Source organism: Hemicordylus capensis, chromosome 3 (assembly GCF_027244095.1).
Source record: "Hemicordylus capensis ecotype Gifberg chromosome 3, rHemCap1.1.pri, whole genome shotgun sequence".
Classification (NCBI taxonomy): domain Eukaryota; kingdom Metazoa; phylum Chordata; class Lepidosauria; order Squamata; family Cordylidae; genus Hemicordylus; species Hemicordylus capensis.
In genome coordinates, this window is record NC_069659.1 from 246,028,966 (window position 1) to 246,053,616 (window position 24,651).

The 24,651-nt window shown below is 44.3% G+C and overlaps 1 protein-coding gene across 1 annotated transcript; it reads right to left on the minus strand.

Annotated features, from left to right (window-relative positions):
• Positions 1–15,114: 15,114 nt before the first annotated feature.
• On the minus strand, positions 15,115–23,312 carry LOC128351309 (D(1) dopamine receptor-like). The gene has a single exon (XM_053310760.1). It carries the CDS (start codon positions 23,226–23,228, stop codon positions 21,873–21,875), a length of 1,356 nt encoding a protein of 451 aa, XP_053166735.1. The 5' UTR covers positions 23,229–23,312; the 3' UTR covers positions 15,115–21,872.
• Positions 23,313–24,651: the final 1,339 nt, after the last annotated feature.

A 24,651-nucleotide genomic window follows, 5' to 3' on the forward strand; every position in this document is an offset into this window, starting at 1 on the left:
TTAGGAGAGGGAGAGAGATGTTTCCATCTGCTCTCTAGGAGGAAAGGAAGGATTGTGACTCAGCACAGGAAGTGCTCCAGAGTCAGTTCAGGGGTCATAGAGTAGGGACAGATAGGGAGACCCTGACTCACTGTCTCTATTCCCAATGTCCCTAGTGGTCATTAGGACAGTTGGTGCAAAAGGTCGATGCACTGGAAGTTCATCTCCAACAAGGCCTTCCTGGCCCACACGTTTAGGCTGCAATTCAATAGACTCTTAGCTGGGAGAAAGTCCCACTGCGATCCCTGGGACTGAGTAAACATGCACAGGACTGGGTTGCACGCCACTAAACCAACTCTCAAGCTCAGTGAAGTTGCAACTAAGTAGCCCCTGTTAGTAGCAAAAAGGCAGAGCCAGATGTTTTCAATTTAGCCTACTCTAAATGCCAAGTTGTGTTCCCTCAAGGATACAACATTGCTGCTTTCTTATCACACACACATTTATAAATGCATTAAAAATGAGTTGCTTTGTCTACATCATCCATGTCATACTGTGAAAACAGGAATAGGAAGGAAGAGGCCATTTTCAGGCTGAGTGCACTCTGTGCTTATTGTCTTGTCCATTACTTAAATTTCAGAGACCCTTACTTAAGCCTTTAGACTTCTTAACATGACATGCCCGCTTGGATGTGAAGCAGCTGCTATTAATGACAGAGGTGACAGTTGTGTCAGCAGAGGCGTAACTAGGGAAAACGGAGCTCGGGGCAAGCACTGAAATGGTGCCCCCCCGCGCCCCCCCGCCGCCCCCCTCACATACTACATTATACTTAGGTTTTTCCTCACAAGCGCCCGCCGCCGCCAAGTCAGGCCACCGACTGGCCGCCAGGCGCCAGCAAAGCAATGGGGGGGGGCGCAGGCGGTGCGGAAGGGACCGCTCGTGGGGAAGGGGGCACCGACGCGCTCCCTTGACTGCTGCAGCGTTGCTGCACTGAGCAGGAAACATTTGTATTAACAAAAACTTTAAAAAAAAATTAAAAAAAAATGGTCATGGCAGTGCCCCCCACGTGACCAGAAAAGATGGCGCCCGGGGCATGTGCCCCCCCTGCCCCCCCTTTAGTTACGCCTCTGTGTGTCAGCTAGCTTGTATTCTGAAGCAGTTCTGCTCTCTTTCCAGTTGCCACGACAATGATGGCCGTGGTCTCAGGAATTCAACTAATGGAAGTGAGAGATGCCACCTCTTTGGAATGGGCAACGAAGCTTTAGCACAAATTATGCGATTTGATTAAACACTTCTTCCAAGTACAATTTTCATATGAAGCTTCTGTAAAATGCTACCTTGTTGTTGTTTTAATATACCTGCTGGCTTATATGATGGGCAGTGTTATGGAGTGCCCTGAGGCTGCTGAGGCTCATGAGGCAGGCCCCCCCACACACACACACACACCCCGCATGCTATTCAGAAGTAGCAGTTGTGCAAGTAGCACTACCACAGTTTCTACCATTGCGGCAAGTGGTGGTGGGGACTGCAGTGGCTCTGCTTGTGCAGCCACTACTTCTGTACAACATCACCATCGGGGCTCCTCGGGAGTTCCCAACAGCCCTGGGAAACCGTGTCCTAACTCTGTAGGACTGCACCTCATGTACAGTAAGCCACTCAGGACCTACTAATCAGTGGGTGGCCATGGGTTCAATTCAGAATGCCAAAGTGGAACAGGCCGTGGGAATATATGGCACGACTGGATTGGTGCACAAGGGCCTCTGGCAGAGTCAGGCCTAGATTGTTGGGGTTTGTGATTATTTAGCAAAGCGCCAAAAGAAGCTACCCACTCCAGTTACAGAGTAGAGTGCAGAGTTTAGTTGTTGCAGTTATTTAAAGAACACCCATGGAGATTGTTGTATGAGCTAAACAAAATAGATTTTTTGGTGAAATACATTTGAGATAGGAAAGACCTAGTCCTATCTATCAGCTACACAATGGATAGGTAAGGGGAGAGAGAGATGTTTCCACCTGCTCTCTAGGAGGAAAGGAAGAGGACTGACTCACTACAGGAAATACCTGAGGAATCAAAGCAGGGGTCATAGAGTAGAGGCAAAGCAGAGACAGGTAAGGGGACCCTCACTAACTTGCTCTACTCCCAATGCCCCTAGTGGTCATTAGGATAGTTGGTGCAAAAGGTCAATGCACTGGAACTCCATTTCCAACACAGATGCCTGTCTACCTCTCTCATGCTGAGTTGCAGCCCATTTCCTGTCTAAATAAATCTTATGTATTATTATTATTGTTTACACAGTCAGACAGGTGTTATTGACTGGTTTGTTTTATCCAGACATTGAGTCCTTCCCAAGGACCTGGGATGGCTGAATTTTATTGTCAGTGTTGTTGCTGTTATTATAGATATTGTCGCAGAATATAAAGTTGCTTTTTGTAATTGGCTGGTGGTGATTTCTGTGGCCCCGATGGTGATGAGGTGCTCTTCAAGTTGTTTTGGAATTGCACCTAGGGCGCCAATTACCACTGGGATTATTTTGGTCTTCTTCTGCCACAGCCTTTCAATTTCAATTTGTAGATCTTTATATTTTGTTATTTTTTCTATTTCTTTTTCTTCTATTCTTCTATTCCCTGGTATTGCTATGTAATGTCGATTATTTTAACTTGTTTTTCGTTCTTCTTGACTACAGTTATATCTGGTGTATTGTGTGGCAGATGTTTGTCTGTTTGTAGTCGGAAGTCCCATAATATTTTTGCATCTTCATTTTCTACAACTTTTTCAGTGTTATGGTCTCACCAATCTTTGGCTACAGGTAGCTTGTATTTTTTGCAGATGTTCCAGTGTATCATCCCTGCTACCTTGTCATGCCTTTCTTTGTAGTCAGTCTGTGCGATCTTTTTACAACAGCTGATTGATTAGGTGGTCCACTGTTTCATCTGCTTCTTTACAAAGGCGGCACTTGCTGTTTGTTGTGGATTTTTTTACTTTTGCTCTTACTGCATTTGTTCTTAGTACCTGTTCTTGTGTAGCCAATATTAAACCCCCTGTTTCTTTCTTCAAGTTGCCATTCTTAAGCCATTGCCAGGTCTTGGTGATGTCTGATTTTCTACTTATATTGTGCAAATATTGACCATTCAGTGGCTTATTTCTCCATTTTTGTGCTTGGTTCTTTACTTGTTCTTTCTTGTAGGCCTGCATTGTTTCATTGGTGTTGAATAGTTTCGCATTATTGACCATTTGAAGTGCATCTTCTTCACTGTCCCTTATATATTCTTCAAGGCCTCTTTTCTCCTCCTCTACTGTTTGATGGACTTGCAGCATTCCTCTTCCACCTGAGCTGCAAGGGAGGTATAGCCTATCTACATCACTGCGGGGGTGCGGAGCATGATTGATGGTCATGATATTCCTGGTCATATGATCTAGCTTCTCTAGCTCTGCCTGGGTCCAGTCTATTATTCCTGCACTGTATCTGATAACAGGTATAGCCCAGGTGTTTATGGCTTGTGTGGTGTACCCACCATTGAGTTTGGACTTTAGGATTTTTCTAACTCTCCTGATTTATTCACTTCCAATTTTTCTTTTAACTTCAGTGTGTGCAATGTTATCCGCCTGGAGAATGCCCAAGTATTTGTAATGTTCTTTCTCTTCCAGGTTCTTGATGTTGCTTCCATTGGGCAGTTCTATTCCTTCTGTTTTTGTTATTTTTCCTCTGTTCATTATTAATGCAGCACACTTGTCTAGTCCAAACTCCATTGCTATATCGCTACTGAATATATGGACAGTGTTTAGCAGTGATTTGATATCTGACTGGGACTTTCCCTACAACTTCAGATCGCCCATGTACAACAGATGGTTGATTTTACTTGATGTTTTAGATGTTTGGTATCCGAGGCCTGTTTTGTTTAGTATTTGTGAAAGTGGAGTCATGGCGATTACAAACAACAGAGGGGATAGTGTATCCCCTTGGAAAATACCTCTTCTAATGCTAACCTGTCCAAGTGTCTCGCCATTGATTGTTAACTGTGTACTCCACATATTCATTGCTTTTTAAAAGAAATATCTGAATGTTTTTGCTGACACCAGTTGTTTCTAAACATTTTAGTATCCATGTGTGAGGTAATGAGTCAAAGGCCTTCTTGTAGTCAATCCATGCAACACTTAGATTTGTTTTTCTTCTCTTGCAATTTTCTAAAATCATTTTGTCAATCAGCAGCTGGTCTTTTGTGCCTCTGGTGTTTGGGCAATTTCCATTATTATTATTATTATTATTATTATTAGTAGTAGTAGTAGTAGTAGTAGTAGTAGTAGTAGTAGTAGTAAATACTCTAAAGGCAAAGCCACCCCAAGAAACATAGGTCTGCATACAGACTAGTGGCAATTACTTCTAAGGAGAAATATGGAGCATGTATGTTGTCAAGAAGCCACCTAATGGAAATGACTTTCCTAGAGAGCAGGCGGTTGCTGGTTCAAATCCCCACTGGCATATTTCCCAGAATATGGGAAACACCTATATCGGGCAGCAGTGATATAGGGAGATGCTGAAAGGCATAATCTCACACTGCGTGGGAGAAGGCAATGGTAACCCCCTCCTGTATTCTACCAAAGAAAACCACATGGCTCTGTGGATGCCAGGAGTCAAAACTGACTGGAGGGCTCAACTTTACCTTTACCTTTATGTTGTCAAGAGCCTAAATATAGTGTAGTGGCTAGACTAGGACACTCCGTTCAAATTCACATGCTACCACTAAGCTCGGTGTATGACCTTAGGCCAGTCACACACTCTCAGGCTAACCAACCTGACAGGGTTATTGTGAGGGTTAAATGGGAGGGAGATCCAGGTATGCCATTCTGAGTCCTTGGAGCGAAGTGGGATCAACAATTGTTGTTGTTGTTTTTATGACACGCTGAACAGTTTTGTAGTATAAACTTTGTCAAGAATGAAGAAGCTGGTTAAAGTTACCAGAGAGTAACTGTGGCTAATTTAACAATTTCTTTCCTGATCTATTATCTATTCTATACAACCCAATGCAGCAGGGTCATACTAAATAACATGATGCAAAAGTTCACCTGCAAAATAGATAGATAGATGTAATTATTAATCAAGCAGCCTTACAGAGTCAGCTCATTGACTCTAGCCCAGTAATGTCTACTCTGATTGGCAGGGGCTTTCCAGGATCTCAGGATCCCATCACTGGATCCAAGTTTATTGGGAGATGTCAGGATGGAACCTGGAACCTTTTGCATACAAAGCAGATATTCAACCACTGAGCTGTAGATCAAGGCTGCACCAATTCAGCCCTCCTGCAGATATTGAACTACAACTCCCATCATCCATGACTAGTGGCAACTGTGACTAGGGATGATGGGAGTTGTAGTACAACCACAGCAGGAGGGCCAAAGTTGTGCAGCCCTGCTGTAGATCCTCCCTAACCTTTATAATGTTGAAAATATAATGCTCTTAAAGAGCTTGTGTAATCTAGTGCAGGGGTCCCCAACCTGCAGCCCTCCAGATGCTGCTGAACTACAATTCCCATCATTCCAGCCACAATAAGTTGTAGCTAGGGGTGATGGGAATGGTAGTTTGGCAACATCTGGTGGGCCGCAGGTTGGGGACCCCTGATCTAGTTGCTTTCAAATGTGAGCCTGAAATTACCTTTGAGCTTATCTCACTAATTTCTTATCAGTGTTCATGGAAGAGAAAGTAGATGGGATGTATTTGTAATGCAAGTGAGCATCCTGGCCAATGTAGGCTTTATATTCACAGTTAGGAAAAAGCTATTTTGAGCCTTTTATGTAAAATGCATGAACAGTGTGAACTGTGAACTAGCAAGTCCCTTATTGAAATCTCACTTTAACCATAACACTAAGCAGATGTTCTTAGACCAAGAACTATCCTCTCGGTATCAGTCCCACATCTGCATTGTAGAGATAAGAAGACTGATTTGCCTGCTAGGGCTGTTGAAGGATTCATGAGATAATGCATGTGAAGAGCTTTGAGCAATTGGGAAGTGGTGGTGGTGGTAGTGGTGAAGGAGAGCTGAGGCATAGTCCCCCTTCTACTGATAGTGACGCTCATAAGAGCTGCAGGAGTCTTGCTTTCACAAGAATGTGAAGGTATCTGCAGGAGAATTGCTAAGATTTCTGTAAACCAGAAAGTGCATTTGTGCCACCAGGAAGGATTTGTGTGGAGGAGTATCCTGGGGCAGGGGGGAATGAGGAGGGGGGTTGAATGTGAAGGCGGAGGTATTTTCACAGTCTGTTTTCTTCTTCATCCCACGGAGCTCCCAAGCTGTGAAAATCTGAATCAAAATGAAACAAGCTTGTCGTAATGAGGTGACAGCGATGACGACCCAAAACACTGAACATAAATGTTATCGCAAAGACAGGACAAAACTGCCAGAACCACCTTTAATTGCTTGCTTCGAAGCCTGCTGAACAAGCTGTATTCCCTGGTCAGGAAGGCAAGGCAGTTCTGTTTATAGAAAGTGGATGCCAGTGGGAAAGGGGACCATGGAGAACACATCTCATCCATCTGTTGCATGTCCTCAGGCACTAACCTTGGTGAGACACCAAGACATACTGGAAAGAAATGCTGAGTGTTTCCATTGTGTATGATGTTCTGAAGATTATCTAGTTTGCTGGTGTTTTCTTTCACACTTGCCTTTTTTCTCTCTTATTTTTTTAAAAAACAATTGTATGCTGTAAATGCACTTATTTGTGTTTGCACAACCCTGAAGACCCACCAACTGTAACATCAGTAGCTGGGTGTTTGCAGGTGGTTCGAGGGTTGCTTTTGGGGATTTCCCCAGGCACACATGCCTTGCTTCTCCCCTTTAATTTTTTTTGTAAATATTTTATTTATCATATTTATATACTGTACCGCCTGATATGTGTTTCCCTAGGCAGTATTTTAACACATTTTTGCAGTAATGCACCTTTACACTAGCTGGCAAACCCACTTCGGTTGCTCAACATTCCCCTTTCTATAGCCATAACATCTCTGGGTTGTTTTTACGGGTGCAGCTGGAGGTTTCTTTGGTAGCTTTGACTTTGGGTGTGATTCAAGACATTGGAAATGGGCTTCATGTGTTGTGGGGCTGTGAACAGCTACATGTTGTTCTAGTACCTGCAGCGTCTCTACAGGGTTAGGAGGACCGCATGGCAGCAATTCTATGCCCGCCATTTCTGACCTTCACCTGAGCTTTTTTTTTTTTTTAGATTTATTTAAAAATACAGTCAATGTCCAGACAATATTAACAATAGATTTTAACAATAGATTAACAATAGATGTCAAACAATTCATCTAAGACTTTGAGGAGGCTCAAAATAACTATAATCCAGTTAACTCAGGCAGGGGCGTAGCTATAATTGAGCAAAAGGGTTCAAAGAACACGGGCCCCAGCTCCTGAGGGCCCTCCAGCTCCATCCCTCCCTATTTTCTTCATTGTCTGCCTCATTCGGGGGGGGCGCCAGAGAGAGGGATGAACACGAGACCCTACGCCCCTGTCATGGGTGGGCATTTTTCACAAATCCTTTAGCTTGCATCTCCTCTGGAATAGAGGGTGCGCATCAGTATTCCCTCCAACAGGGATTCCCAGATGTTGTGGACTACAACTCCCAGAATCCCCAGCTGCAATGGATTTTGCTTAGGGATTATGGGAGTTGTAGTCAACACCACCTGGGAATCCCTCTTAGAGGGAACACTGGTGTGCATTCATATATCGAGCAGATTTGCCCTGCGAGCTATCGAGGAGCATTTCACACACAATTCGGGTTTTTCACTGTGTGTTAGAGTGTAGCCCGATTTATATCTGAGGTTAAAAATCCACTTTGGATCGGTTTTTTGGGACAACTTCGAATTCGCAGTAAAGCCTTGCAGTGAACTCATGGTAAAGCCTGCTGTGTGAAGAACTCCCTGTCCCTGGAGGCCACCTTTTCTGCTTTCACCTGGTAGACATTTTAAACCTATTTTTCTGCCTTCACCTGGTGGAATATCTAAGAAGTGGACTTGTCACACCCCATCTCCATGCAGCCCAAGGGATGGATAGATGGATGGATAACTCCATGCATCCCCAAGGGAAGCAATGGGAACACATGAAAGGACATGTGCAGTGCCCAATTTGGAATGCAGCGGTTTGTGTGTGTCCAAGAAGACAACTTGATAGAATGTGGAGTGTGAATGGTGTGGGTTTGCAGGGCTGGGCAAACATAGATAAAAGTAGAAATGGTGTAAAATTATATTTTAATAATTACAGTGAAAAGAAGGCTTGCGTGAGGAAAACCACCAGCAAGCTAGCTAGGTGATCAGAAGCAGACTGCACACCACAGGATGGAGAGCTGCAGAGGTGTGCCCAGGTGTAGAAGCAAGTGGTATGCTGGGCAGAGATGTTACGACTGTAGATGTTGACTATAGATGGAACGTTGAGCAACTGAAGTGAGTTTGCCAGCTTGTGCAAAAGGGCATTAGTGCAAATGTTGCAGAAAAATATTTTTTAAAAATAAAGGGGAAAAGAAGGCATGTCTGCCTGGGGCCGGGTGGGGGGGGGTGAGAGCAAAAGTTGGGTGTCCCCACCAAAAGAAACTACTGCACTCCTCAAAATGTGCTGTGTGTTCTCTACAGTGCCGCTGCAACAAAAGCTACATGGTGCTTGGAAGTCCTACTGCAAGTGCACAAATACTTCCTTAAAACCCTGCAAATTAAAAACAACTATGACTGGCAGCAAAATCATTTGTCTGAGTGCTCCATAGATACCACACATATGCACACAAGGTGTTATTGTGAGGTGGGTATGTAGGAGTGATGTGTGGGCAATGAGAGGGGAAATGAGTGAGGGATTCCAGAAAGAATGGTGTCCAATATATGTGGAGAGACACCTTCCCTAACCCATAGTTGTCCATTGTCACCAATAAAATGTTGGGCATGGGGCTTTCTCCCTCTTACATTTTTTTCCCTGGGATTTGCAAAGGCGAAGGCTATTGTCATTCAGTGCCTAAAGGATATTGAGTACCAACGCCTAGTTGACCTTGGAAATAAATGTTGTTCCCCTTTATATCTTGGCATTTCTCTTCCAGCTGGGAACCAGGCTGCTAGATATCTAACCACTCTTCATTTTGCTAAATTTAGGTAAGCCTTTGCCAGGGCTAGGCTGAATGTACTACCTTCAGCTTTGCTCCAAAGGAGGTTCTCTAAAGAACCTCCTGTTTCGGGGGTATGTCCATGTGGAGAGGGTAGCCTGGAAACAGTCACTCATACTCTTCTATACTGCTCCCTTTATCGTGATTCTAGGAGTGAATTACTGTATCCATTACTAGAGCAATTCCCTGGTAGGCCTGATTCCTTCTATCTTAACTACTGCTTGGCTGATACTAACGATGAAGTCACCAAAGTGGTAGCCAAATTTATTTATGGGGTGATGAGACAGACATCCCACCACGGTCTTTTATAGGTTTGATTTTATGGTAGTTTTAGTTTATCTGTATATGTATCGTTATATTTACTCTATTTACTGTAATTCTGAATGGTTGTGTTATTGTCACTTTTGTTTCTGTTTGGCCTACAGCTGCAATAAAAGAACTAACTAACAGAAAGAATGGCTAGTGATGGGCAGATGAAGATGAGGAGACGAAACTGCAGCTTTTTGACACAAAAGCCTCCTGTGTGGACAGAGCAAAGGGGGAGAGAAATGGAAAGAGAGGCATCCCCAGTGGACAGTCCATAGTGACTCCTGATCGTGCTTACTGCATTGCTTCCTGCAATAAACCTCCCCATCTGGAAAACTTCCAGGTTTCTCTGAACTTGCTCCTGAAATGAAAATAGTTTATTGACCAGAACACCATGAGAGAGCTTCCTGGATAGCCCAAGCACTCAGATAACATCTGCACACCCCTTTTGAAGGGCTTTTCCATTTTTAAAACAAAACCTGACAAAACCTTGCTATATGGAACAAGCAACTATTTAATATCTTTGTGATGATACTTTGCTTTCACTCCTAGCATTTTTTTTTTTTTGGCTGGGTTCAGTAATGAATATGTCTGGTTTATGTTTAGATGCACTTTGGACAGAGAAGGGGGAAAGTGACATATTAAAGCTTAGGTTTTGGCAGGATTCTTGACAGGGAGTTCATTCTGAGCTCAAGTGAAACAGATGGTTGCATCAGAGTTTCTTCTATCAAGAGCCTCTGCTATTTTAGAAGAGAATTATGAACCATGCTGTTGCATAATCCAGAGACATATATTGTGACTATAGATAGCCAAGATAAATATTCTACTAAAAAACCATAAAATCTTAATGGTTAAGTGGAATCTTAAAGGTTTGGCAATGTAGTTTTCCAGAACCTCCTCTATTTGACCTTCATACTAAGGGTTACTGTCAAAGTTCACTAGAACATTTTAAAATCTAGAGTTTTGTTAAACTGAAGAGTGTCCTGAAATAGCCTGTAGTCTCAGCCACCTAATGGCGCAGTGGGGAAATGACTTGACCAGTAAGGCAGAGGTTGACGGTTCGAATCTCCACTGGTGTGTTTCCCACCTATATAGGGCAGCAGCGATATAGGAAGGTGCTGAAAGGCATCATCTCATACTGTGTAGAAGGAGGCAATGGTAAACTCCTCCGTACCAAATACAACCACAGGGCTTTGTGGTCGCCGAGAGTCGACACCGACTCAACAGCACACCTTACTTTTACCCCATCAAAAGCCTCACTTTTTAGTTAGATCCTTAGCACCTTTATTCATCCAGAAAGAATTCGTCTTTTTTCAGCTTCACAGCAATAATGCTGTATTCTAATGCTCTCTTGTGATATTTTAACCATTTGTGCCAGACTACCTCTTAAATATCATTCTGTCCCACACAATAATATTTTCCTAATCCTGCTGAAAAAATCAAATGTCTTTCTGTGCCTTTGAGAATATGAAACCTATGATGCAGTACAACTGTAGGCAGGCATGAGAATAATGTCTATTTATGCAGGCTTTGGCCCATAATACTCACGATGCAATGTGCTTGTGAGTTAAAACAAGCAAATGCAAAAAGCATCAAAGGCCTTTATTGAAAGTAATTTATATGTTTTGAAAAAATATCTGCATAAAAAGAACCAGCTGGTATTCAAATGAGCAAACATGTTTTCCCATGCACACCTGCTGCTCAGGATTGAGAGAATGAATTTATAACCAAAATCCCCCCCACCCCCCACGGATTTTCCACATCTCTACTTCATATAGCATCTAAATCCATAGGATTTAGGAAACAAGATTTCAGAAGTGTGTTCCGTGTTTAAGGAGCAAGTTGGTTTGTGATTTTTTTTTCATGGTTCACCTTTTTAACTACTCTTTCAATTCAACACATCCATCTGATTTGACAAAACAAAAATATATTCACTTGGCAGTCATTCCCTCATATAGCATGAGGAAAATCAAGCAATTTCAATTTTTTTGTTCATAGAGCTTGTAAAAAAACCTGACTCATATAATGCAACTGTTTTGCAAAAAAATGAATTTTGGTGACTTGTGATATTTGGATGTCTGAGAAAACAATTATACTGCAAAACTGCAGGCAGCTGTATGGATTTAGATTGGGGAAAAACCCAGTTAATGTACTTTGTTGCAATGTCAGCTTCTGAGAGTAAATGTTATGGAAAATTTGATAATCGGCAATCAACAGATCTCCCATTTTTGTTGAAGCAGGCAGTAATTTTGCAAGTTTTCACCTTTCATGATTTATAAAACATTTGGTGTAATATATCCAATGGAACACTTCTGTTTAGGACTTGATTGTATTCTATAATCTCAGGTTTCAGCTGGTAGCTTTTAATTGCTTTGCTTTTGAATACTGCTGTCACAAGAAAGAACAGTATTTATTTTGTTGTCTCATAGAATGACTAAAACCAATATTGCATTCTTTGCTCCAGAGGATGATAAACTACTTCCAACAGGCACAGTAAACAACATATCCAGCAAGTTTGTTCAAAATAACTTGGCAAGAATTGAAAGAAATAAACATTAAAAGCAGGGTGGCTGAGGCGGGGGGTTATTTCTGCCATACAGCCTTTCTAGCTCTCAAAGTTTAACATTCTGAAATATGTTTCAAACATTATTTTTCTGCAGGGATGGACAGTAGTTAAACTACTTTTCATTACATTACTTTTCATGCAATGATAATTACAACTACTTTTTGAAAAGTAGTTCAAACGACATAGTTAAACTTCTTTGGTAGTTTAGCTCTGACAATAATTACTTTCATCCATTAGGAAGAAATCCCCAATGAACTTAAATAATTATTTCTTTATTCTTATGTTGATAACTTAAAGAGAAATACCAGTCAATAAAAAGAGTATAGGTGTGCCTGCAAGGACCAGCAAAGGATGTGGCAGTCCTCTCCTTCAATCTTATAGCTTAGGTCATGTTCTCTGTGTGTGTGTGTGTGTGTGTGTGTGTGTGTGTGTGTGTTGGGAGTGGGGGATGGCAGCACTTGCACAATTCTAGCAGTTTAGATCTGTCCAGAAAGACAGGAGCTGCACAAACGGCCCTGCGTGGAGTCTGCTGTCACAGGCTGTCTTTTGACTACTTACTGCTATAGTTTGTCGTGGCATTAGAGCACGGGTGCACAACTCAAATGCCCCAGTGGGCCGGAACCAACCATGACTTGCTACATGGGGCCAATTTAATGCACGTTAATTACAACATTAAAATTTAAAATATTAATAAAAGTGAGGTGGCAGAGGGATGGTGTCAGTAGGCTTTATTCGGGGGGTAGGGGACATCTGGTCTCAAGCAGCCAGCTGCATTGAGCTGCTGCCACTCAGTTGGAAAGGCCAAGAGCTCTTTCATGGCTCTTGCGACAGGATATTCCTTTCTGCAGGCCAGCAAAAAAGTCCCCGTGGGCTGGATTTGGCCCCCAGGCCTTATGTTGTGCAGGCCTGCATTAGAGTCTTACTTAGTGATCTTTTCAAAAGGAAAGTAGAAAAAGATTTGATTTCGTGCATTTCCCCCCCACCCCCCCATTAAAGTTCAACTTGTACAGAACTACTTGCACAGGTTATCTGAGTAAAGTAAATACTGAAAACCCCTAAACTCCAGTAAATTATTACGTTTGACCCATTTCATATTTTTAAAGATCTTTTAATCTTGAATAAGATGGTATAGCGACGATAAATACACATCTTCCCAAATCCACAAGCTTTCTCAAAGACCTCTTTAATGCGTAAATATAAACACAAAACAGATGTTCAAAGTTAGCAGACATTTCGATGTGACAAATCAGCATTGGTGCTATAGTGGCTGAAATGTCTTTTAATTTTCAGTCGGGGGAGTAGTTATTTTTAAAAGGAGCTGAATCAATTTAACTATTTTGGTGATTATAAAAGTAGTTCCAATTACATTTACTTATAAATTGCTAGTAGTTAAAACTACTTAACTAGCATATATTAGTTGTAGTTCAAGTACTTTTAAAGTAGTTTGTGTCATCATTTTTTATAAATATATTCATATTTGTCCTTTGAGAGATGACAACCAGCCTTGGACAGTTAGTGGGAATCTGCCATGACAAACTGGTTGCAAACAGGAAACTCTCCTAACCCAACCCAGAGTAGGCTCATTCACATGACCTGAAACAGGGTTGAAGGAGCTGCCAACCAGGAAGGAGAGCCATACACGATCTGCAGCTGTGTGAACTCAGAAAGCAAGGCAGGAGGAGGGGAGAGTGTGGGAGATGGGGAGGACAGACACGCCCTACCCCACATACTGTCCCCAGCATTTGACTGAGAGTGAATGCAAGGCTGTCCTATCCATCTCCCACGTGAGCACTCTCCCCTCCTACCTTGCTTTTGGAGTTCACATGACCCACCGCTCAGAAGCGGGGATGGCTCGCCTACCCTAGCTGTCAGCTCCTCCTATTCTGTGTTGGGTTGTATGAATGAGCCTACAATGTTGGCGCCTACTTCTAAAAGCCATCCCCGTTGGTTGGAGATATTAGGAGTAGGCTGTGTTCTCTTACTCCCTCTATGGTCTGCTCCCCACAGTTTCCCTGTCCCTCCATCTGATCAGCACTATACACAGGGTCAGGTTTAAAGGCAGGTAACTGTCTGGGGTCTGGGCTCTTGAGCTTGAAAGGCACTGGACATTTCGGTTACTCTTAGAATTAAAAAAAAGCTTCTACAAGATTATTTGTTTTTATTTGCTTATATATGGCATGAATAATAAATATTTACAAATCTTTGCAAATTTGTTGTTTTGTCTCTTTGGATAAAGCATAAATGAAGACTGGGCATCAAAGCTGGGAATGAGGCCACAAATCCATTTTTTTTTTTAAAAGGTATTCAGAAGCTGAACAAATGGAGGAGGTGCAAAAGATGCTCTGCAAGTGAGGTACCATTTGATCTATGGCTAGATCTACACAAAAACAAATCCAATGAAGGAAGCTGCACACCTGGGAATTCTACTGTTCTCATGTGCATGTCCCAATCTAGAAAGAGATGCCTGCCTGATTCCATGTAGGGCCTTGCTGGATAGGGTTGCTTTAAAATTAATCTGCTAGTTTGGGAAAGGTGGTGCTTCCAGACCTCTATAAAGGCTTCGGGGTCAGATTTGCTCCCTGGTTTGAGCAAATAGCTTTTGCCACTCCTGCTTGCCTATGATAGCAATATTGTTCGCCTTCCTTTCCTTCTGCCTTTGCATTGCCTTCAGCTTAACAGGAACTGGGTTTGACACATTCCCTGATAGTACTTTCTATTATATTACATTGTCTTCGGAATCATTTTGTAAAATTGTTTTGCAAAAATTTTATAAACCCTAGAGTTAGGACAGATCAGTAAACTGTTCCTCGTTCACAAGAATTATGTGACTGAGGTAAAAGTAGGAAAATAGTGTGCCTGCTCTATGTAGGTGTACAATTATTCTCATTTAAATGAAAGAGGCTGAATTTTGGCAAAATCCTACGGAGCTTTTGAGGATTCCTTTTTAAATAGCCAACTCAATTTTTCCCCTTGTGGAAATTCATTTTTGCTAAAATAATGGATTTGCCAGGGAGCTAAATAGTACCACAAGAAAGAGGAAACAAAACCCTTACATCTCCTGTATAATAATATCTTCATCAGTAGTAGTGTAGCCCACTGAGTGCACATTTCTTTAGACCAACAAAATCACAGCAGTGTATAGAAGCTGAAATGTATTATATTTTAAACATACACCAAGCCTTGCTAAATATAAACACAGTGGCAATGAGTTACTTTAATAGAGGTCTTGGAGGGCTTTATGCCCCAGAATGCATGTGCAGAAAACATGAAGGCAAAAAGAAATGGTAGTCCATCTGTTATGATTCTATTCAATAACCCTCAACATCAAAGAGAATTAACTTTAGAAACTCACAGAGGGTATAAATCCGTCCATGTTTTGGTCAACATCATAAAACACAAGATCATCACTTTACAGCAGGGATGCACAACTCAGGAGGGGTAGGCTGGAATCAACCAGGACTGGCTGTGCAGGGACCAAAGTCAAGCACGTTATTACACTAAAACGGATTAGCAATATTAATGAAAGCAATCATTAGCTACTTGTGCATCTTTCCCCCTCATTCAAGGGACCCACAATTTTAACCGAGGACAGTGGCCAGAAAACAGGCCCTGCCCCTGCTCAGTCAGTGCAAGACAGCTCCAAAGAAGTCCTCTCCTCTCCCTAAATCACTGTTGCTTTGGCAGCAATCCTAGGCATGCATACTTGGGAGCAAGTAAACCTTCGTGGGTACATGGTGGGATGGGTTTCCAAGTAAACATGTGTCGGATGAAGGAAGGGTGTCCGTGGAGAGCCCTGGCAGGCTGTGGGGCCTGGTGCGAGTCAGCCATTGCCTGCTTCCAGTTAATTTTAATGGCAGCAACCAAAGCAGAGCCAGGCGGTCACTCGGCCTGCTCAGCCCTGAGGACAGCCCTGGTAGGATGGGGTTGGAAGGCAGTTTCCTGAGAAGACAAAGGATGAGGCCCTCCCTGCACACAAGCATTAAGCCCTCCCTGGGTGGCCGGATCGGCTGCCCACACGATTATTGGCTCCGTCACAGAGCTGGTAGGGGTGGTGGGGATCGGGGGCCACCCGGCACCTGGACGTTCCAGGATTAGGGTTGTATTATTCTGGCTTTCCCGTGCCTAATTTGCATATTATGTAAATTGGCTTGAAAATCATTTTTGAGCAGAATAGTGACTGCACGTTTTGCTCCATAACTCCACTTTACAAGGGCTTAGCTTTTTAAAATTATTTAATGAAAGCTGAAATCTGGGCAAATCTGAGTGGGCGAAACAACCTGAGTGAGATGCTTAAAATCTGGGTGAAACCTGGAATTTGGGGGGGCATCGCAACTCTACCAAGGATGCCCCGCGCAAGTGTGTGGGGCATTCTGGGGAGGCCCTTGAGGCGGGGAGGCTTGTTGGAGCCTCCTGGTTGGGGGTCCCCTCGTGAGTTGTTGAGGCATGGAGCCGTGCTGTGGCAACTCACGATTGCCAAAATGGAGTTAGCAGAGCACTCACTCCACTAACCTCGTTTAAGCGGGGGGGGGGGATTAAGCAGGCTAACCACTGGGAGTCGTGCGGCTCCCGGCAATTCTCATGACCGCTTGAAAGCCCACTGGGATCCCTTAGCCCACTTTCAAGCAGTCGTATGAATAGCCTCGATGGCTCCCCTTGGAGAAGAAGGAAATGATTGAAAGGGTGACCCTCTGCCTTTCTAGAGTGGGCTCTTCCTGTGCCCGCCTGATGCTGCCGTTCTGGCCCACTCTGTCCATCACTGCTGCTGCTGCTGATAATGCAGCAGCAACTGGCACACTCACTCACTCACTCACTCATCTATCATCACACCACATGCATCTCATCTGGTTTCAAGTGGCCAACTGCACTGAACTGCTGCTGTTCATCAGTGGGGCAAGCCACACGTCATGTCCTGCACAATGGATGTGCAGTGTAAACAGGAGCCCTAGTTGGACATTATATTGAACTCATACGAGTGTACACTATAGTTATGTACATTATAGTTATGTACATTATGTACATTATAGTTATGTACAGTATAGTTATGTACATACAGGTACAGTTATGTACATTGGTAAAGTTATTCACACGTTATGTTGAACACAGGTACAGCAGTACATTTCCTATCAGTAGCATGCATTTGAGGGGCCTGTAACCAGGTTCACTTTTTAAATGAGTGCAGGTACAGTCAATCATACTAATATATGTATGAGTGTACAGGCACCTGTACTCTCATACTGCATAATGTCTGAATAGGGCTATAGACTCAGGTCCAAACTAAATCTGGCATGGAAGTTCCATCAGTGGGATGCCTGATTTCTTTTTGCTTTTCAAAAAGCAATCACGGCATTTGGATCAGTGCTGGGCGGGGGGCAGTAAGTGGAGTGGCTGTGCCTTTGGCCCTAGAGAGTCACCTAAATCATTGCCACGCACGCCACGCCATGAAGCTGCTATTAGCTGCAAAGGGGAAGATTTACTGGCAGAATTTGTGTTTTGCACTCCATGGCTAATAGTAGATTATTTGGATCACGGTCCAAGCATGGGGAGATTTGCTAACATTAACAACTTGCCAGCATTATGGGGCCAATCGAATAAATAAATACAATAATAAATATGAATGCCCTTTCTGTCTGGTACCATATTTTCTAGCCTGCTCCAAGGCAGGGATCTGGATGCCACCAAATCTCAGGAGGAGGACAGGCCTTGTTCCTCCTCCAAGAGAAACAAAAGTCAGGCAAAGGAATCAGGGCCTCAGATTGCTCCAAGAAGGAGAAAGGGAGCTAGCACTTACATTTATATACCGCTCTATAGCCGAAGCTCTCTAAGCGGTTTACAATGATTTAGCATATTGCCCCCAACATTCTGGGTACTCATTTTACCGACCTCGGAAGGATGGAAGGCTGAGTCAACCTTGAGCCCCTGGTCAGGATCAAACTTGTAACCTTCTGGTTACAGGGCGGCAGTTTTACCACTGCGCCACCAGGGGCTCTTAGTAGGTACATCAGAGTAGATCAGATGTTGCTCCAGCAAATGTCTGGAGTTGAATGCAAGTTTTTACAGCTGCTGTCCAGGTAGAGTGGTTTGGCCTCACACCTTCCCTGGGAAAGACCCGGAGAGTCTTTAAAGAGACCTGCCTAGTTTTGTAGGCATTCTCTGACAGTGCCGAGTCTCTATTTTGACTGGCAGGTGCTTGGGAGACTCCAGTGCTGTTGCAGGCCAATATGGGGTCTCCTTCAAGGCAAGAGTTAGTCTGTCAGCTGATAAGAGAAACCAAAGGCTGAGCAATACAACACCGAATAATATTATTCCCGGAACTTCTTGCAGCAGACTGTTGGGTTTCTTAGCTGTTGCCCAGGCAGTGAACTGGCCCCACCTCTTTCCTAGGAAAGGATATGGCTCAAAAAAGAGCCTTGTCTGATTTCTTAAGCTCTGGGACTGGCAATGCTTTGGGGGTGGGTAAGTCCTCAGGGGACTCCTCTGTGGAAGGATGGAGGCAGGACTGTGCCTGTGGAATGTGGTGGGGCTGCAGGCTCCGTTTCCCTTGGTTCTTCTAGCATGAGGAGCTGCCAGTGGCAGAGTGTCACCAGGGATCTGGATCTTAGATGGTTCCTTTGATTTAAAGCAAGTTTCTAGCCCTTTTGGTTACAGAAGACATAACAGCAGTTCCCATAAAAGTGGTTGCTCTCTTCTAGGGCAGTGCAATATCGGTTCTGGAATTCCAGAAATGGCCTGATATGGGTCATTCCAGAGATAATTCTGATCCAGAATAGGTAAGCCTATTCCGGTCTGGAATTATCCCATATGAAAATTCATATGGGATAAGAAAATATTATCTTTTCACCCAAGCATTTTAATTTAATTGTGCTTTTAAATTATTTTAAGGTTTTTTACTTTTGTGTTTTAACTTGTCTTATGTTGTTATAAATTAACAACATAAGTCATTTAACAAATTTAACCACATAAGCCCTGAGCCATTTTTGGAAGGGCGGTATATAAAATCAAGTAAGTAAATAAATAAATAAAATTGCCCAGAGACAGAAGTTATGGGGTAGTATAAAAATTTGATAAAATAAAATAAAATAAATAATATGGTTTGAGGATTTCTGGAGCATTCCAGAGTCACCATCTGTTAGAGAGCTTGGGGAAATTTCCTTAGCTACCCCAGCTGCAGCAAAAGTGCACTGGTAAGGAGAGCACCGCTAATTAATATTGTCTGGAGACATGGAGTTAAAGTTCTAAATAAAGTAGTTTATTTAGGAAATCCATCAGGGAGATAGATGAAGCCTCCATGCCTGGCTGCTAGCTACATACAGGAAGTGGAGAAGGAAGGAGAAGGAAGTCTCTTTCTCCAGGTGAGAGAAAGAATTCTGAGACCATCAAAGGGCATTCAGAGAGGGAATGCCCCTAGTAGTCAATAGGTTTGCTGGTGCTAAGAGCTCATGCCATCAGGAGCTGCATCTCCAACATTATTGCCATTCCAGAGCTCTAAATGGTGATGGAAATATAAAACAGATTCAGCCTTTCCCCCCGCCCACGACTGGTGGGGTGGAGGTATCGTCCGCCATTTATCTGCCCTGCCTGCCCATGCATTTCTTTCTTCATTTTGCCAATTATTTCATGTACAAATGTAAAAATTAAGTGGTAGATTCTCCAGTGCTACATCACTTCCTCTGCAATACTTGGATGTGGCATCACTTCTCTTTCACAGTTATCAGATATGAGTACAATTTCCAGGTTGCTTAAAAAAACAACAAATGATTGGACTCCCTTGTAATTAAATAAATACTCAGAGTCCTGCTATCCTGTGTGCCAACTTCCAAAGCTCTCCCTTTTTCAGCATTAAAAAAAACCCAACAACTTTCCCATAGACTTCTATGGGGATTTTTTGCCAGGAGATTAAAAAACAGATTTCTGGAATGAAATCTCATACTGAATCCGAGACCAGAATTCTGAAGGGTCCAAAGGACCTAAAACTTATATATATGGTTTCTAATCAGATTTGGATCCAATCCCAAATTTGCAGTAGTGCACGGCCTTACTCACTTATATCTAGCAGGAGAACAGCAACTGTACCTATTTATACTAGCACAGGGTTTTTCCATGGCTGGCTGCTGCTGGTATCTCCCTTTGTGTTACTCTGGCAGAAATAATGCAAAATGTCATACCATGCTTCGCAGGTCTGCAGCTGTCCCATAATGCCCCCCAAACATCCAAAATTGCCATTTTCCCATGATTTTTCATAGGGTTTTTTAAAAAAACAACAGATGAGCCACAAAATGGCTCCTTTCCTTTAAATGGTGGCTGGAAATGACCTCAGAGGTCATTTCTGGCCACTACAAAACTGCGGATATGTTAAATTAACCCTTTCAACCATTTCCCACTCACATATGCCAATGTCAGGTGTCAATTACCCAACCGTGGATACACAGAACCACAGATGCCAGGTCCGCGAATGACGAGGTTCACCTGTACAGGGGAGGGGTGACTTTTATCTATCTTCTCTTCCCTCTGCGGCCAATTGTGAGTCCTGAAAATATATCCTGAGGGCTGTGCGACACTCAGGCATATGTTTTCAGGAATTATAGTCAGCTAAAGAGGGAAGGGAAGATCAATTAAAATCACCCTCCCCTGTACTGGGTGACATATCACACACATACTTTATTGGTCTGGATGCCAGTCAATAATAATAACTTACAGGATTTGGTGCTTCTTTGTCCTTCCCTTAGAGCCTCCAACCACATTCTCTAGCCATGATAAGTTGCTACTGCCTGTCACTTACCCATGCATATCTTTTGTCTTGCCACCATTGTTCCATCTGCAACAATATTTAAAAATCAACAAAATTATATGAAAGCTAAAATAACATGTTCAGGGGGAAAAACATGCAAATGTAAAGCATATATGCCAAATACACATATTTACACATTGGCATTATATAATCCAAGGAAAATCTGTGCAGCACATCTAATGCAATTTCCCCTTAATACAACCTACCCACTCACCCATCCCCAGTTTAAAACAATCTCTTAACTTTTGGCTTTGATATAAAGAACTGCACGGTGTGCTGAAACTGTGCACAGGAAGAAAGATTAGAAATTGAATGTGCATAACTTAGTATGAATTTACATAAATGCAGCACACTGGTATAATCCTGTGAATTTCCAAGACCTTGGGAAGGTCTTGTTGCAGATTGTAGATGTCTTGGTGCAACATACGACTAGCCCACTCTTCCACCAGGACTCTCACATTCTGCAGCAATACCTGGAAATGGGGCTGTAGCTCAGTGTTAGAGCATCTGCTTTGCATGCAGAAGACCCCAGGTTCAATCCCTGAAGATGTTCAGGTAGGGCTGGAAAAGATTCCTGTATGAAACTGATGGACCAGTGGTCTGACTTGGTATAAGGCAGCTTCCTATGTTCCTAATTTCCACATTAAAATTATGCTGAGTCGCATGTATGCAAATTCATTAGTTCTCACTGAAATAGTAAATCTGTTCCTGGGCTGTACCACTTCAGGCTGCAGAAGGGGGCTCATGTTTGATAGACTGATCCTCCATGCAAAACAAACAAACAAACAAACAAAAACAGTAAGAACCTAGCATGTCAGGGAGAGAGCTAGGCCACAAGCCCCTTTTCTGAGATCAAGTTTTCTATGTGGAAGAGACCTTCTGTAGGACATTTAACCTGTTATCACAGGTTAGCACAACTCAGAAGACCCGGGTTGACCACCTCAATGCGAATTAAGCCTATGAAAGGACATAATCAATTGCTAGCCAACAGTAATCATGACTGAGCAAGTGAAAGATTACTGTAGCTGTTGTCCTATGCAGCTGTTACCCATCTGAGATGGCCCCATCCATGTCGGTGGATGCCATACTTCTGACACAGCTCTGTCGAGATGCTAATGTCCAGTAACCCCTGCAAAGGGAGTAATAGTGTCCAGAGAGATCTCAGTCTCACATTCAAAAGGGAGTAAAGGTGGTCGGTTAAGACTTCTGGTGTTGCTTCTTTGAGCAACTGCACAGCATGGCTGTGTCCCTTCCCCTAACAGGCATTCCTCAGGGCTCTCTTTCTCCTCTTGGAAGTCCACTGCATGTGATGGCCTCCAGGCAGCAACGGCAGGTAGAGGCAAGGCAAGTGGGACACCCTCATCCTTGTGGCCGGAAGAGTCATGGTGATAGGAGACCAGATCATTGCTCAGGTTGAATCTTTCAATGGCAGAACGGTTGGCAGCCCAACATGGGAGTCGGTGGCAGGCCAGCAGGCTGCTGAATGCCCGCCTGAAGTCTGTGTTGAAAGCATAGATCACTGGATTGATAGTGGAATTGGCCCAGCCAAACCACATGAAGATATTGAAAGTCGTTTGGCTGATACAGGGGGGCTGCCCGGGAATCCTGACGTCTGACCTCGATTCGCAGAAGGGCAAGAGGCAGTTGAGCAGGAAGAAGGGCAGCCAGCAGCAGACAAAGACCCCCATGATGATGGACAACGTCTGGAGCACCTTGGTCTCCTTGCCCAGGGAGCTCCGCAGGAAAGAGGCGGGCTCCTTTCCTTGGACTGAGCACAGGCCCCCTGCCCTTTCCAGGGACGAGATGCGGCGGATCTGAGCCTGAGCGATACGGTAGATCCGTGTGTAGGTACCCATCATGATGGCCACAGGGATGTAGAAGCTGATCAGGGATGAGGCAATTGCGTATGGGCGGTTGAGTCTAGTGTCGCAGCGGGGCAAGCGCGGCTCGGGGGGCCCCCAGTCCTTGGCTTTGTGCCAGTGGAGCTGGACAGGGATGAAAGAGATGAGGATGGAAAGGGTCCAGGCCAGGGCGATCATGGCAGAGGCCAGGCATTGGGTCATGCGCCGCTCATAGCGGAAGGGGCTGGTGATGGCCCAGTAGCGATCCAGGCTGATGATGCAGAGGTGGAGGATGGAGGCTGTGGAGCACATGATGTCAAAAGCCACCCAGGTGTCACAGAAGCGGCTGCCGAAGAGCCACAAACCGCCCGCCACCTCAGTGACTGCCTTCCAGGGCATGACCAGCAGGGCCACACAAAGGTCGGACACGGCCAGCGACAGCACAAACCAGTTGGTCACCTTGGAGCGCAAGTGGCGGAACCGGATGACAGCCAGGCAGACTAGGGTGTTGCCCACCAGGGTGCTCAGCACCAGCAGGGAGAGCAAGCAGCCTGCCAGCACCTGCACACCACCTCCAGTGCCCTGTTGTTCCAAGGACCCCTGGCTGTTATTGGAGGAGTTCTCCATTAGGGGGCGTCCAGGGGTTCCTAGCCGCAGCCGCTCTCAAGAAGACCCTACCGTGTCTCCCTCGCGCAGCCAAAAAGATCCCTACAGCCGCTGCTTGGCATTCATAAACCTTGCCCGGGTCTGTCTCCGATTCCTGCGGATATAGTCTCGAAGAAGACCCGATCCGGTGGCTGGCTGGCTCGCTGGCCACGGTTTGCATCAAGCGCGTCATGCATCAGCCCTGGGCTGGATCCTGGAGACTGCCTTGCCTTGCCTTGGCTGCAAAAGTTTCTGACCCGACTTCCCGAGCCTGGCAGTGGCTGGGACGCAGAAAGCTGACGGCGATCCCCTCCCTAGACGGGCCGGAGCTGTGTGTTTCAGTCTCGAGAAGCACGAGGCGCCTTCGAGTTGCAGCAGAGCCAGGCGGGGCGCGCCGAGGTGACTTTTCAGACACGGCTCCATCGATGATTCAGAATCGCGGACTGAGACGTTTTTTCACGCCTCCGAAGAGTCGCTGCAGACGCCCGGAGAGAAGCACGTGGGGGAGCAAGCGAATGAATCCCCTCCATTGCCCCCCCCCCCGGGCGTCTTGGGGCAGATCGATGGGGACCCACCCGCCGCGGCTCTCTCTTCATACTCTCGTCTTCTTGCGCTACTCGCTCAGGCTCGCTTGCAGCACATGTTTCCTCGGAAGTAAGTGAGTCCCGTGCAGTTCAAGTAAGTGAGTGAGTGTGCAAAGGACGGCGGCGCAGCATTGGAGCTCAGCTGCTTTGCCAGGCTGAATCGGTAAGAGAGCTTAGAAGCCTACTAGTTAAGATGTCTACCAGTCCGGATTTTATCCAGCCCCCTCCCTGGAGGGGCGACTGACAACCTCTCTGAGCTTTTCCTCCGCATCATAGATTCACCTGCCCTGTGCGGTCTGCAGCCCAGCTACCGCTCATGCCCTCCCAGCATATCAATAGCATTGCCTCTAAGGTTGTCTCTCCACTTTTTCGCCTTTCTTGCATGGCAGGCAGAAATTCTCTAGGTGCAACTTCCCAACATAGAAAAGTGATTTTCGAGAAAGTTTCACCGGTTGGATTTTTTAAAATCGTTATTCATAGCTGTTAAAGACATAGAAGCTCTGCCAGTGAAAAGGTGGCCACTCTGTCTGAAAACTACCCCTTTCCAATTAATCCATGTTGCATGAGGGCTGATTGTGATCACTGGGTGAAAGGATTATGTAGAGAAAGGAAAGCCACTGTGTATGTTCAAAGGCACCCACTTTCATTGCATCCTTCATTCTAAAGCTTTTACAAATGTATTTAACTGAATAAATGTTAATTCATGCACATGATTTTTATTGTTACCTACCTTGATCCTTGGGGTTGGGGCAGGCTACAATGGAATGAATGAATGAACAAATAAACAAATGCCCCCGCCTGCTTTTTCAAATGCATTATTA